This window comes from Sceloporus occidentalis, unplaced genomic scaffold (assembly GCF_023333645.1).
Source record: "Sceloporus occidentalis isolate IW3139 unplaced genomic scaffold, rSceOcc1.0.p SCAF_6, whole genome shotgun sequence".
NCBI classification, from domain to species: Eukaryota; Metazoa; Chordata; class Lepidosauria; order Squamata; family Phrynosomatidae; genus Sceloporus; species Sceloporus occidentalis.
Genome location: NW_028316986.1, coordinates 68,277,646 through 68,292,509, shown reverse-complemented (window position 1 = coordinate 68,292,509; position 14,864 = coordinate 68,277,646). Strand labels below are relative to the sequence as shown.

Sequence of the window (14,864 nt, the reverse complement as noted above, 5' to 3'; positions counted from 1 at the left end):
TGTGTTTTCATCAATAAGGCAAATATTTATTTTGTGTTTCCTGCTACTGTTGTGTCTTAATTATTATACACTGGGCGGGATACAGACGGGCAGGGGAAGACGTCTTGGAGGTGTATTCTGCTGAATACGGAGCCTCCAGACCACCCGCCCCGGGGGCGTGGCTCAGGAGATGGGGCTTCCACACGGGGGGCAGTGAAGACGCCTCACCTGGGGCCGTTTCAGACCCGGAGTTTCCAAACCACCGCCTCGGAGGACGCTGCAAAGAGAGAGGCAGCTTCCTCACGGGCAGCCAAAAACGGGGCTTTTTTTTTCTTTTGCCGGCTGGCGGGTGCGCAGCTGCGCAGCTGCAGTGCTAAGCAGCGGCGGCAGAAAGCCTATGGGCACATTTAAAGTGCCCAAGCCCCTTTAAAACTTTCCCCCCTGCTCTGCCCCAGAACAATGGTGGTCTCCTGCCAGCTGGTGATCAGCTGGTGTTGGCATCCTTGTCCGCTTGCACTTTGCCAGTGTCACCAGCATCATGGATGCCTCCTCTCCATTGGTCCCCACGCTCTTGCTGAATCTGCAATGCACAGCCACAGCTGTCGCCGCTGCCACCGCTGTCCCCCTGCCATCCCCCATCACCTCCCTTGTATATATGTAAATATTTACAGTTTTAGCATTTTTTATTGTTAGGTGAAAATGGCACAGGAATGTGTGTAGGGGTTCACTTTAAAGTCCAAACTTTCCCCAATTCTAGCAGTGCATGCGTACATGTTACTCTAGGGTTAGGGTTAGGGTTAGGGTTACGAGTCTTAAAATGCGCTGCAGCTGTGCTGCAGCTTCCACACCTGCATGGCAGCTGACGCTGCAATTAAAGCCTGACTGCAAACTGCGCATGTTCCAGGACCCCGACTCATTATGCGACGCAGCAGACACGGAGCTTTTAAATGGGCAACTTAAATTAGCGGCGTAGCAATTCTGGCGTACCGGTGCAGCAGCTTACAGACGGAGCTGCGCATCAAACGGAAAAGAAGCGGAGAAAAGCAGCACCTTTTTAATGCCGCTTCTTCCCGCTTGGGGCGTGCGGGGGGCATGTTCATGGCGGCATTCAGGTAAGGCCCGTCTGAAGGCTCTACCTTCATGACGTCGTGAATACACCCCATTTTGCCCGTCTGTATCCCGCCACTGCTCTGGAATTTCCAGATCTCACTGGTCAATCTAAAAGCTAAGATATAATTGGTCTAATCCTGATCTAATATCTGTAACTAACTAACTAACTAACTAAATATACTAATTATTCTTTGAGCCATATAGTATTACTATTCTCCCAAAGGCATCAAGTAGCTATATACGAGGCAATTTCTACCTGGAAAATCCTCTATTTCAACACAGTAATTAAGAGCCTATCAGTGTGACTAACAAGAGGTAGGATGAACACATTTTAAAATTGCCAGAAATCTTGCAACTGTGGAGAAAAACAAACACTGTTTTCAGGAGGGAATCCAGGAATGAGGGGAAATCGGGTTTTTCAGAAAACAGGAGAGGGAAGCTATGATATTAACATCCTTTACACAAAAATCATTTTGTTACTTTAAGAACACAAAATACTGTATATTATATACATGATACAATTATACAATTTTGTTTTACACAAAGTTATCACATCTGGCATGTTAAAAGTGCAGTTTAGTAAGAAAATAATTACAATTTCTGTACCAACTATAGAAAATAGTTCCTTTTTTTTCCCCTAACGTTTTTGTTACAAATGGAGCTGGAAAATCCTGAACAGTAAGGAAATTCTTTGGTTTTGCCACTCTGTTAAGAGCAGGGTAAAAGAATAAAAACAAAAGAAACCATCAATGATAAAACGAAGAAAGTCATAGGCATATCTCAGTCTGCATCTGCACTGCAGAAATAATCCAGTTTGACACCATTTTAATTGTCATGGTTCAGTGCTATGGAATTCTGGGAACTGTAGTTTTGTGAGAGATTTAGCCTTCTCTGTCAGAGAACTCTGGTGCCACCACACAAACTACAATTCCCAGCACTGAGACAAAGAAGTTAAAGTGGTGTCAAACAGGATTATTTCTGCAGTGCAGGTGAAGCCTCAGTGAACAAAGCAGATGTGTTCCTGAGCATTCCTTCTTGAAGAGAACATCTGGTACTAGTGGCAGAAACAGAGAAAAAATGGGGAAAGGTTACTACACTACAAAAAAGTAAAGCCATTCAACATGTGTCAGCAAGCATTTTTACCCAAAACTGGCAATACACACATGTGAAATGAAACTGACCAGATCAGGTACACCTTGCGTAACTTGAAAAAAAAAACATTTTGACACCACTTGAAGGCCTCTCTCAAAATGCACCCAGGGTGAGTTTTTCTTTCACTAGCCTCCTTTTTTAAAAAATGTTTTCCATTTTGGTGTCCAAACTCATCAATTTGTGGGGGGTGGGGGTGGTAATATTCTGAGAATAGTTGGTCTCCCTCTCTTCTGTTTTGCTGTTCACACATTTTCAAGTAAAGGATTCTGAAGGCAGCTACTATTCACCTTATCTGTTGTAGGCATGCACACACAGTTGCAACAGGATCAGTTAGAGTAATCTCATTCTTTCTGAGTTCAAGTTTTATTGCATTATTTATTGCAAACACACTGGTGCAACCCAACAATGAAAATCTGGCCCTCCCCTTCACCATCCTCACAGTGCCAATGCTGCTTAAAAATGTAACAAAACAACACAGAGGACAAAAAGGAAAAAGTGGGGACTGATCAGACATAAAAACTTTGTTAAAAGAGATATGCTTGTATTTTATCTTTGTGAGTTTTCTGCAGTGCCAAGCAGGCATAAAGCATTATTTCCCATAAAGAGAATTGAAAAAAGGCCACCAAGACCAGGACTTTTTCAATTTTTGTAGTAAAAAGGGGGCTTGGGGAAAATGAGATGGGAGGCAGAATTGGCCTTCACATCTCCAGACAGTACTGTACAAATAGCAACAATGGGAACTGTTTGAGTAAAAATTATAATTGTAAGCCGCCCTGAGAGCCATTAGGGCTGAAGGGCGGGATGTAAATACCTAAATAAATAAATAAATAAATAAACTTTGCCACTTGCATGACTTTGAAGTCTCACAGGGAAGCAGTATGTATTCATTGTCTCTCCCAGGACAATGACTCCATCATTGGATGATAGACTGCACTGAAAGGAGAATGCATCCCTCCCATGACCCTCAGGGAGACTGGTCTGCTTCTTGGGGAAACAGATTCAAAAGACAGCAGGAGTCAAAACTAAGCTTTGGATGTAGGCAATGGAGCTATGCCCTTCACTCAGGAGACACAATAGACTAAAGTGTATAGTCAATAGTACTGCCTCAGATTAATGCACAGGAGCAGCAAATGAATCTCAGGATGCAATATGTAGAACATAGGGAAAGAGAATTGTGTAACCAGCAGATATTTGCCTATCCATGAATATTTCTGACAAGAATATAAGGTGCTGTAATTAATATCACATTAAAATAATCTGCTCAGTATTAAACACAGTTCCCGTCTTTCACAGCAGGTTATTATTGTATTTTTAAACAATTATTTTGTCATTCAGCTGTCACCTAGAACGAACATCAGAAGAAAGCCAGATGTTTTACTAACAGAACTGAAGAAAACATTTACTAATTAAAGGTTCTTTTTAAAACACAATTAACCACTAAGCTACCTATATAGCACTAACAGCTGCCCCTCAAACCAGTTGCCAATGGGTTGGAATAACTATTTAAACACAGTATCGCTGTGGCTGGGGGCATGACCAACTAAATTTTTGTTTAAGGCCATGAAGAATGTTAAGCACTGTAGAACAATATTTCAGTAATTTTTCTGAATAATAGTTCTGATTAATACTGATGGTAGTTCTGAATAACACTCACACTAGAAAGCCACTTCTAATACAACATTTTTTTACTATGTGTGACAAAGGTTTAACTCATGCTTGCAAGTTACTTAATTACAGTCAAGATTGCAGTAAGAGGCTTCATTAACCATGCAAACCAAACCACTATGTGGTTAAATCAAATTAGAACAAGTAGGACAGTTTTAAAGCTCCTTTAAAAACACTAAAGCAAACACCCAGCAAACATGAAATATAAATAGTTTGTACTAGCAGGAGCTTGTTTCATACAATTTCCAAAACAACGACAAAACTTGTCACTACTTTTGATATTCAAAACCAAATGTGTATGAAATGAATTTTTGTTTGCAAAAGAACTTTTTTGCCAAAACTAAATTTTACATTACTACTTCCAGTAAGTATTTCAGCATCTAGTTTCCTCAAGTATGACTTTAAATAGTTATTTCAAACAAAAACATATTCATTTTGGATTAAATCTTAAAGCTATGCAAAAAGAAAATGAAACCATATTGGTCCATAAGAAAAATTCCAGCATCTAAGTGGAGAGCAATAGAGACCAATTAAATGTCATATAAAGGTGAACAATATTTTGAATCCTCCATCTCTTTTCACCAGGCTGAATGTTAAACAAAGCGGGAGGAAAGAGAAAGGGCAAATTACTCCAGCTTGTTACGTCCACAAAGTCAGTGGGGATTACTGACTTGATTGGATTAATCTGTACCAAGTGGTATGCAGGCTTTAGTATACTTTACTTTGTGGATATCATACATTTATCCAATTGTTAGTTTCAAGTAAAATAGACATATTGAGTCAGCTGGAACTGTGTAAGTCAACACTTGAGTTCTACTGATTCAGCGGTCTATTCTAGTTAGAACTGCTAACACTGGTGTCCTTCAATGCTTAAATACAGTGCTGTGGGACTTAATACATATTCACTTTAGCAGTTCACAAGGAAGATCAAAAAGGCTGCTTTAGGTGTTACATTCCTTCAAACTGCTGGGTAATGCTCGCTATGACAGGCCTTTTGGGAATGTTGCACCTGCTTGTGCTTCCATCATGAGGACAACTGGTAAGTAGTGGTGAAGACTTTATTAAGGCAACAAAAAAAATGACAAGTACCTAGTTGGGGGCTCAGGGTTAGAGACAGACATACCTGTTGCAGAGAAAGAGCCTAAATGTTCCTTCCCAATAGAAAATTGAGCTCTTCCCTTAGGGGAAAGTTAAGTGGTTGCTTCCTCCACCCTCCTCTTCAAAGCCAGTAAGTCTACATGCTCAATGCCACTTCCATCTCAGCTCCTTTCAGTCATTAGCTGGACACCCTTCTTATTCTCCATCTACTCACGCTTCTCTATCAATAGCCCTCAGCCCCAACCACAACCTCACATGTTTTCTGCCACTGAGGCACTTTGCCAACCTGTCCCTCCTCCTAATCCATCTCTGGCAGGCCTAGCTCCCATCAAAGAAAAAGAGGAGGAAGCTGACATTAGAGCAGTGGTTCCCAATCTTCCTAATGCCGCGACCCTTTAATACAGGTCCTCATGTTGTGGTGACCCAAACCCATGAAATTATTTTCGTTGCTACTTCATAACTGTAATTAAATAGGTGTTTTCCAATGGTCTTAGGCGACCCCCATGAAAGGGTCATTCGACCCCCTAAGGGGTCCCGACCCACAGGTTGGGAACCACTGCATTAGATCCTTCACTCCTGTTGGAGAATCCATCTGGGTTTCTGCCACACAGCACTGGGCTGTCACCCACTTTCATGGCCACACAGGGCACGTCAATTGGCTCACTAGCAACTCAAAGTGTTTCTCCTCTATCATCAGCTCCTTCTGAACGCTCTTCTCAAGTGCTGTTCTCCATGCCTTTTACCTCTGTGTCTTTTGAGGTCATCCTCCCTCCACCTGTTGCCCCCCCTTAAAACATCTTGCTTCACCCTCACTCAGTCCATTTGCTTTTCCTCATCTCCTCCCAGGTATAGTGACTCTGGAGGCAGGCTCCCCATTTTTCCCAAATCCTGGCTACACTATTTAATTCAACTTTTAATTGCTTTTTAAAAACCTTGTATATCACCTACCATTAATTTCCATCTTCACTAATATAAAAACTGACATTTTCCTCTTTATGTACATTCTTATTTTCTACTTGTGAGCTTCTCACAGCTATCTGGTTGCCACATGGAACAGCACTGGACAAAACAAGCCTTTGAGTTGATTCTGTATGCTGCTTCTTATGTTTCTTCTGTTCTTCGATCCATCACTGGTACTTAGTAACTTGTGTATTTTGTTTAAAGCTGGATACTGATTCAGGCTAATGTTCGATTTTATACATTCAAAGATGGAAGATCATGTCATCCTGTGCTTTTTTCCCTAGCAGTCCAAGGTGTGAAACAAAACCTACAGAGTAGCTAGTAGAGCTTCATCCAACTGTAACCTCCTAAAACTGTGACTAAATGCAGACACTGTTGCTACAGTATCAACCCAGCCTCTTCTCTTGACTTCTTCACTTAATATCCAGCCTGATTTAAGGATGCTGGAAAACCTGAATGCTTGCCCACTATTTTGTTACATTTTGGTTGATTCTAATAAAGGTGTTGACCAACTGTGGATCAAGAAATAATCAAGATATGTTATCTATTGTCAGCACTCCTTTGATAATGTTTCCCTCAAACTGTGATAATTTAGACACAAAATATATTTATCCTGGAAAACTATTGTCTTCTTTGGAATATGGCCCCTGCCTACACATAAAGTTTAGATTAACTATCACTTCTGGTCCTCTAATCAACACCTCAAAGGTATCACTGCTACCCTTGAATAGATTTACCACAAGTCAGAGTTTTCCTTCATGGATTAGCAGAAAACTGGGGGGGGAAGGGGAGGAATAAGTCATTTTTCTATTTCTTAATGAATAACAGTGTATGGATAACATGTACTAAATTACTTTGATATCATTTTAACTAATACATTCTCATCCATTTGCTTATAAAATAGGTTCAAAAAGAACTGCATGCTGTGGAAGTATCAAATGTAACCAAAAAATTAACTGGAATATCCTATGAAAACAAACTATTACTAGAAAATTACCACCGGTAATTAAATTTTATCACGTTGTTAAACAAGCCTAACCAATAAATTAATTCAAAATTAAAGTTGAAGAATTCCCCCCCCCAAAAAAAAAACCCGTGGCATGTTTAAAATTATTCTGATAAGAGAGGCTGAAAAAAGGGAGAAATAATTCACCCATTTTTTCAGGTCACTGGAAAAATGCCAGAACTGCCTCATTCGATAAGCCTCCATTCACCTGCCTGGCAAACATCCATGTACAAGAGCTAAATAAGTCACCTGCGTGCTGCAGTGGCGACAAGTGATTCATCTTTGGTTAATTAAGTAATCTAAGTTTTGCACACACATAGTACATCAATCTGCAACTTGCCCACTTATTTTTAGCATCATATTTAGTGACAGCTATCTGTTCAGTATGAGGACATTATTCCATTTTGTGGGAAGCTCAACAAGAATATATCACAGTGCATACATTACTCCATGCCCTTCAAAAAGGAGAAAACCTAACATCTCATTAATTTGCTGAATATCAATATGTGGATGGCTGGGGCCTTCAGTTAGCAGTAGCCAAGGCATAAGATGTAATATCACCCATACAGCAACATCTCATATTGCTAGGAACTTCAGTTAGTCAACCATGCTCTTTATTTTACCAAGGTAAGCTGGATAGGATTGTGCTGTAAGTGTGATCATGTACTGTCATACACTATTTTTTCCAAAGCCTTTTTTCCTCAGAATTTTTTTTTAATGGAGGAAAATGGATTAAGGAATATTTTATTTCAGAACGATGAATAAATGTTAGAATGATGAACAAAATGTAAGACAATGTACAGTATCTAATCATGAGAATGCCTGGCCTTGATATTCCTTTTTCAACTGTTTTGGTTTTGTATTCTGCAATAAGTATTTATATGTTCTTACACTACAAAAAACTAAAGGATACAAAATCATTTTTATCTGTTTTACTAGTGTTCATGCTTTCCTTTTTTAATTCTTGTTGTTTTTGTTTCATTTTGAGTTTTTGGGTCTGCTTCTAATAAAGTGGCAAGGCCAAAGAGGGTCTTCACAGGTTCAGAGCCATGTACTGTAGCTTTATTTGTAACATTTTTAAGACAAAGGAGATTTAATTTGTAACTATTGCCTGAACTGTGTTTTTAATAACATTATAATTTTATGTCAAACAAAATTGTGTAACTGTATCATATAATGTATGCAACAATTTTATTTCTTACAGTAACAAAGCAATCTTTAATCTGAAAAAGATACTAATACCACTATTTTTTCCAAAATTGTGTTGATTTAATTGATAAACTGGAGGGAAATATTTTCATATGGCTTCAAAATATCCAGAAATTACATATCTAGTATTGTATTTTAAAACAGACATATCTGTAAACTCAGTCTTTACATGGTACATAAACATTCATCTAAGCAATATTTTATTTTAAATACCTTGACTCCAAACTTGTTCTCACATCTTTGCTCTTCTACATGTTGCATTTTTCCCATTATATGATTCAAACTAAACCATTTCTCTTTGAGTTCATTCATGCATAAGTTATTACCTATACCAAACAATCCTAGAGTTGTCTAATCTATTATTCCAATGCACTCTCTCAAACACAGAACGTTAAGAACAAATTCAAATGACAGCACAACACTAAAGAAAGCATTAATACACTTAAGGCAAAAAGCAGGAAAACCAAAGTGGAAACTACTGTGTTAACTGTTTAAAACTACATGAAAGTTCCCAACAGCACAATATAAACAAAGATAGGGACTACTAACTTATTGCCTGTGAGATAAAACCAGCCCTGAAACAAATTTAGGCCTTGATGGTCCTAAAGTTTTAAAGCAAAGTCTGATATTTTGTCAATACCTTCAGTCATACAAGAAAAAAAAGTAGAAGTTGACGTACTATGCCGTTACATATCTCTGGCTTTTGTATTTAATGGTCAAGCCATAAGAAAATGCATATTCTCCATAATTCTAAAGCTGCTTGCTTTAAGTGACAGACTTGTAGTACATAAGGGCTGGTGATCTATGCCTTCACAGATCTGGCATATTTCATGTGTATGTTTGCAGATACAGATTGGGGGTGAGCCAAGAAGAGCCTAAATAAATAAACAAAGTACTGTACTTTCAATCCTCCAGAAACTTTTTGGAAAAGGGGCTATGAGGCACAATTCACCCAGCTTCTTTGAGAATTGCAATCTACTAAGGTCCATAGGAAGGGAAACTGTCCCCCAGACCATCAGAAGTTGCCCTTCCCTAACATATGTTGTACGTAGATACCATGAAGTGAATTTGGGCAGCAACTTATACATCTTGGCCCAAGGCTACTACTACCTGAAGAATGGAATAGCCACCAAGAATCTTAGAGAGTTACTTAACACATGCAGATAAGAGACAGAAATGTGATTCAGGAAATTCCTAGTTCCAAATTCACCTTGATGTGGAACTCACTAAAAAAGTCATTCTCAATCACAGTAACCTCGCCTATGAGGAATAACATCATCTTGTTTTACATGGTTGTAAGAAGTCCTTCCTGCATTGCACCTGAAGTCTTTTAAATGTTTAAAAGTACTCTACAGTTATCTTTATTCAAAAACCAAACAACCAGTTTAGAGGCATTCTACCATTCTTAATCTTGGACAAAATTCAGTTCTGTCTGTCCACTGATGGACTCAGCATCTGCCGGTAAAGCAGATTCTTTCTCCAACCTGCAGCCTCCCAAACCTTCCAAAATCTGTTCTGAAGGAGTGAAAAACAGAGGGGGGAAAGGGGGAGAGGAAAATGTAAAAGGTCTATTGTGCAAGTGATCTCACATACATTAAAAAAAAATCAGATGCACTCCCTTGCCTGCAGAACTGCCACTCCAATGAGACAAGGCACTGACAAGTTAATGGATACTGAAAGTTATTTTCAAACTTGATTGTTTCTTCTCATCTTAAAGTTTCAAGAGAAGAGCCACAGAATCAAGGGTTCAACTGTCTTACCCAAGGCAAAGAAGGAAAAAAATCTTAAGTTTCATCATAGTAATGTGGCAGAATGACTACTCTCTATCCACTGTAATTTCTCCTACTATCATAAAGGGTTCCATGTGGTTGATATGTTTCTATGGCCTAAATGCTTTATCATATCTGAATGGTTATCTGAATGCAGCAGTTTAAGCTGCCTCTAAACTGGGTTATATCTAAATGGGCACTCTTTTGTACTGATATGTTTTAATCATATTTTAATACGTTTTATAGTAATGCATTTGTTTTATTTACTTTTACCATTTGCTACCCAGAATACCATTTGTGGCAGAAAGACAGTACAAAAGTTTTTAAAAATCTAAAGAAAAATAAGTAAAACTAATAGAAACAAAATAAATCTGTTTTATTTGGCATAAACACTACAGGAAAAAGTAAGATTATTACTCATTTTCCCCATTAAGACAGCACGATATATTAATGTAATAGTAGTCATTATCCACAAGTACAATCTGTATCAATTAAATTAGTCTTTCATTTAAAAAAAATGCAGTGAAGTTGTTTTCACTGGAGAAACATGCAATGTCTTTAACTTCTCAATATGAATTAATTATATAATACAGTGGGCCCTTGGTATGCGCTGTGGTTTGGCTTCAGAAACCCCCCACCCAAGGACAACAAAATCCATGGATGTTCAAGTCCCATTAAATACAATGGCATAGTAAAATGGTGCTCCTTATTTTATGGTTTGCTTTTTAGAATTTATATTTTTGAATACTTTCAAGCTGTGGATGGTTAAACCTGTGGATAAAGAATCCGTGGATAAGGAAGGAGTGGGTCCAAAGGAGGGTGACTAAAATGATGAAGGGTCTGGAAACCATGCCCTATGAGGAACGCCTTAGGGAACTGGGTATGTTTAGCCTGGAGAAGAGAAGGATAAAAGGTGATATGATAGCCCCTGTTTAAATATTTGAAGGGATGTCATATTGAGGAGGGAGCAAGCTTGTTTTCTGCTGCTCCAGAGAACAGGACCCAGAACAATGGATGCAAGCTACAGAAAAAGAGATTCCACCTCAACATTAGGAAGAACTTCCTGACAGTAAGGGCTGTTCAACAGTGGAACAAACTCCTTCCTCGGAGTGTGGTGCAGTCTCCTTCTTTGGAGGTCTTTAAGCAGAGGCTGGATGGCCATCTGTTGGGCATGCTTTGATTGAGAGTTCCTGCATGGCATAATGGGGTTGGACTGGCCCTTGTGGTCTCTTCCAACTCTATGATTCTATGAACTATGGCAAGTGAGGGCAACCTGTGGCTCTGTAGATATCATTAGACCTCTAACTCCAAGAAGCCTTAGCTAGCATAGGTGATGACGAGGAATGCTGGAAGCTGTACTCCAATTTCTGGAGGAATACATGTTCCCCACTCCAACAAAAGGTTTTAGTAAGTAGCTACGATGTAGAAATTTAGAGAATTAAGCCCATGATCTAAGAGGACCAAAATGTTTTGAAATCCCACCTCAGGCATAAAGTTCACTTGTGATTCTAGGCCAACCATGGCCAACTGCATGGCTAGTAAGGGCCTATCCCACCCTCATGCAGCCACACTGGCACCTCCTCAGACACCTCTGTCACTTACAGTTGCAATTTGCAGCCAAAACCTGGGGGTGAGGGGGAGGCACTGGGGAGGTTTGACAGATGACAAAAACTGTCATGCCTTTTGGATGGCATGCTATCCAAAAATCACTCCGAAAAGAAAGGTAATCAATACTTATTCCACCATTTTCAATTTTGTGCAGCTCATTCCTAACTAGAGACCAGCAAACTATCCCCTTCCTATTACTCCTTATGGCTTCAAGTGGCAGCCAGTCTACACATACCCTGAGGATATTTTTGCATGTATGCACAATAATATAAGAAATCAACAGTCAAAACTGAGGCAAGAGTGAAGGCAGTTGACATCAAAAGGAAGGAGGGGGAATAGCAGCAGCAAACAGGCGGAAGTTTGCAATTTAATGGGCCAGAACTCTAAAACACCTTCTCCTGAATTAAAGAGACATTTGCAAACTTAACATTCATTGAAATGGCAATTTATTTTCATGCCCTGTAACATAAGGTCCAAACTTCAATCAACTAAATTTGAAATTTCAATGTTGCAACCATTTGCCTGATATGTAATTAGAGTAACAGTTAACTTAATCGGTTAACTTCCTGATTTCCCAACAGCAGGGTTTCTATTTGCAACGTATACAGTGCCCCAATTTTTATTTCCAGGTCTGACGTCCGACGTTAATCAGCCTCTTACAACAATTTCAAAAGCTATTACATTTACACACCTCTTCCTCTCCTTTCCATTAGTCAACCATTCTGGAAGGTTGGGATTAAATGTTATGCTTCCCCGATAGCAACCAGAAATCCTGCATCGCCAACACATGTGTAGCTGTTAATCTCCCCTACTTGGGGTCTCACGTTTTCAACCCCACAGGGCTATTACTTTACCATTTCTTCACTTTAGAGAACCCAGTCATATGGCAACTCTCCAAAGAATGAAAATGCCTACAACAGCGTTCATGGGCATGAGCCAGTATTCCTTTGTTAAACCCTTCATTGAATAAGTACCCTGATTCTCAAAGAAACTGAAGAAGACTATCAATGGCCATTTTGGACGTCCATCACTGAATAAAGGGTTCAAAGATATAGCCGTGTTAGTCTGTACAATCAGTTCGTAGAGAGATCTTGTAGCACCTTGGAAAGGAAGTGGCAGCATGAGCTTTCCTAGACTTCAGCCTACTTCCTCAGATGCATAAAGATGAATAAAGGATTGCTAATGCTTCTAATTTGTTGGCGGTGGTGGTGCGAATTCAAATCCATTCCGGCTTATCATGACCCTAAGGCGACTCTATCATGGCTTTCCGTGGCCTATTGCTTTTGTAGACTAGGGACTAACTCTTTGTCTGACTCTTAGCTCCGCTCTGGGCCCACAACAAACTCCAGCTCCCAGAATTCCATAGCTAAGAGTCAGACAAAGAGTTAAAGCAGTGCCAAACCGGGTTATCCCTCCAGTATGGATGGAGCCACGCTTGAACCTCCCCGAAGAAGGCAGAGGCTGCGACGTGGCTGGATCCTGTTGATTCAGTCCCAAGTCCACAAAGGAGCCACCATCCTCTGCCTTTCGGATAGGAAGGAAAGGAGAGGCTCTGGAGGAGGAAGAGGCATCTCAACAGACCCCCCCCCCCGGTCTCTCTGGAGCAGCCCAGGGGAGGAAAGGAGCCTCCAATGTGGGGGGAGGCTTTGGCTCCTCGGGAAAGGAGGGAGAGGGAGAGGGAGGGAGGCACCGCCGCAGCCTGACCTCGTGTCTGAAGGAGGCGGAAGCGGAGCCAGGGAGAGATTTTGGGCTCTTCCAGGCGGAGAGGGGAGGAGAGGGCAAGGGGAGATCCCCCGCATCTACTCAGGAGGAAGGGAGGAAAGGAGGGGAAGGCAGGCAGGCAGAAAAGGAGGGAGGGAGGAAAGGAAAGGGGGCACGGGGGAAGGAAGGAGAGGAGGAAAGAGGAAGGAAAGGAGGGAGGGAGGGAGGGAGAGAAGAAGAAAGGGAGGGAAGGAAAGGAGGGAAGGAAAAAGGGAGAAAGGGAGGGAGGAAAAAGGAAGGGAAGAGGAAGGAAGGCAGAGGGCGGCAAGGGGGAAGGAAGGGAGAGCTGGAGGGAAGAACGAAGGCAGACAGGAAGGAAGGCAGGCAGAAAAGAAAGGAGGAAGGAATGGAAGAAAGAAAGAAGAGAGGGAGGGAGGGAGGCAGGAAAGAGAGGAAGGAGAAGCAGGAGGGAGGGCGTCGGGGTCTGTTCCTGGCTCCCCGACCGAAGGAGGGAAGGAGGGAGGGAGGCGCAACAGCCTGGCCCGGGTTCCACGCGGCGGGAAGGCTGCCACCGCGGGCCCCGGAGCTGTTCCTTCCTCTCCCGGGAGAGTGAGGAGCCAAGGCGGCAGGGGAAGCGAGAGCCTGGGACGGAGGCAGCGGGCTGAGCTCGCTCACCTTCCTGGCTCCGCCGGCCAGCGCGGCGCTGCCCCCGGAGTACATGTAGTAGGCGATGCCCAGGACCCAGAGGAAGGCGAAGCACAGCAGCAGCCGGGACTTGCGCCGCATCCTCCCTCCGTCCGTCCGTCCGCCCGCCGCTGCAGCAGCCGACAGGCCACCAGGAAACGGGCGGCAGCCGCTGCCGCTGCCTCCTCCTCCTCCTCCGCCGCCGCCGCCGCCGCGCAGGGTCAGAGGGCAGAGGGCGCGCGCCCACCCCTTGGCCAATCGCAGGGCGCCAAGCCCCTCGGGGGGCGGGGCCAGGCGCGTCGCCATGGTTGCAGCACGCTGAGCCTCCAGGGGTCCCTCCCAGGAGGAGGAGGAGGGGCAGGGAGGGGAACATCCGGGGACTTGGGGCTCTTTCTTCACAGGGGCGCATCCACACTGGAGAGATAACCCGGTTTGGCACCGCTTTAACTCTTTCTGTCTGAAGGCTATGGAATTCTGGGAGTTGGAGTTTGTTGTGGGGCCCAGAGCGGAGCAAAGCAAAGCTCCGTTCTGGGCTCCACAACAAACTCCAATTCCCAGAATTCCATAGCAAAGAGTCAGACAAAGAGTTAAAGTGGTACCAAACCGGGTTATTTCTCCAGTATGGATGCGCCCCTGTGAAGAAAGAGTCCCAAGTACAGGGTACTAAATAAATATGGGTCAGAGACTCTGGGGACCAGGGTTCAAATCCCAGCTCAGCCATAAAAACCCATTGGGTGACCTTAAGCAACTCACTCTCTCTCAGCCTCCTCAGGGGAAGGTCAAGGCAAGCCTCTCCTCTGAACAAGTCTTGCCAAGAAAAGCCCATGATGGGGTTGCCTCAGGGCGGCCATGAGTCAGAAATGAGTTGAAGGCGCACAACAACAACAACAAGGGCTGGAGTTAGGCCTGTGCCTTCAAGAGGC

General features: G+C 42.3%; 1 protein-coding gene across 5 annotated transcripts in view; it reads right to left on the bottom strand.

Annotated features, from left to right (window-relative positions):
- The window catches only part of GALNT2 (polypeptide N-acetylgalactosaminyltransferase 2), an 87,818-nt gene extending 73,741 nt beyond the window's left edge, over positions 1-14,077 (bottom strand). For 2 of the 5 annotated variants that reach the window (XR_016281736.1, XM_089529949.1), the window contains exon 1: positions 13,933-14,077. Coding sequence is in view for 3 of the 5 variants with exons in the window: in XM_089529949.1 (XP_089386075.1) it covers positions 13,933-14,043 (111 nt within the window). In the remaining 2 variants the exon portion in view is untranslated. The remainder of the gene's footprint in view (positions 1-13,932) is intronic. The other 3 variants (XM_089529946.1, XM_089529948.1, XM_089529947.1) reach the window with 3 other exon arrangements.
- Positions 14,078-14,864: the final 787 nt, after the last annotated feature.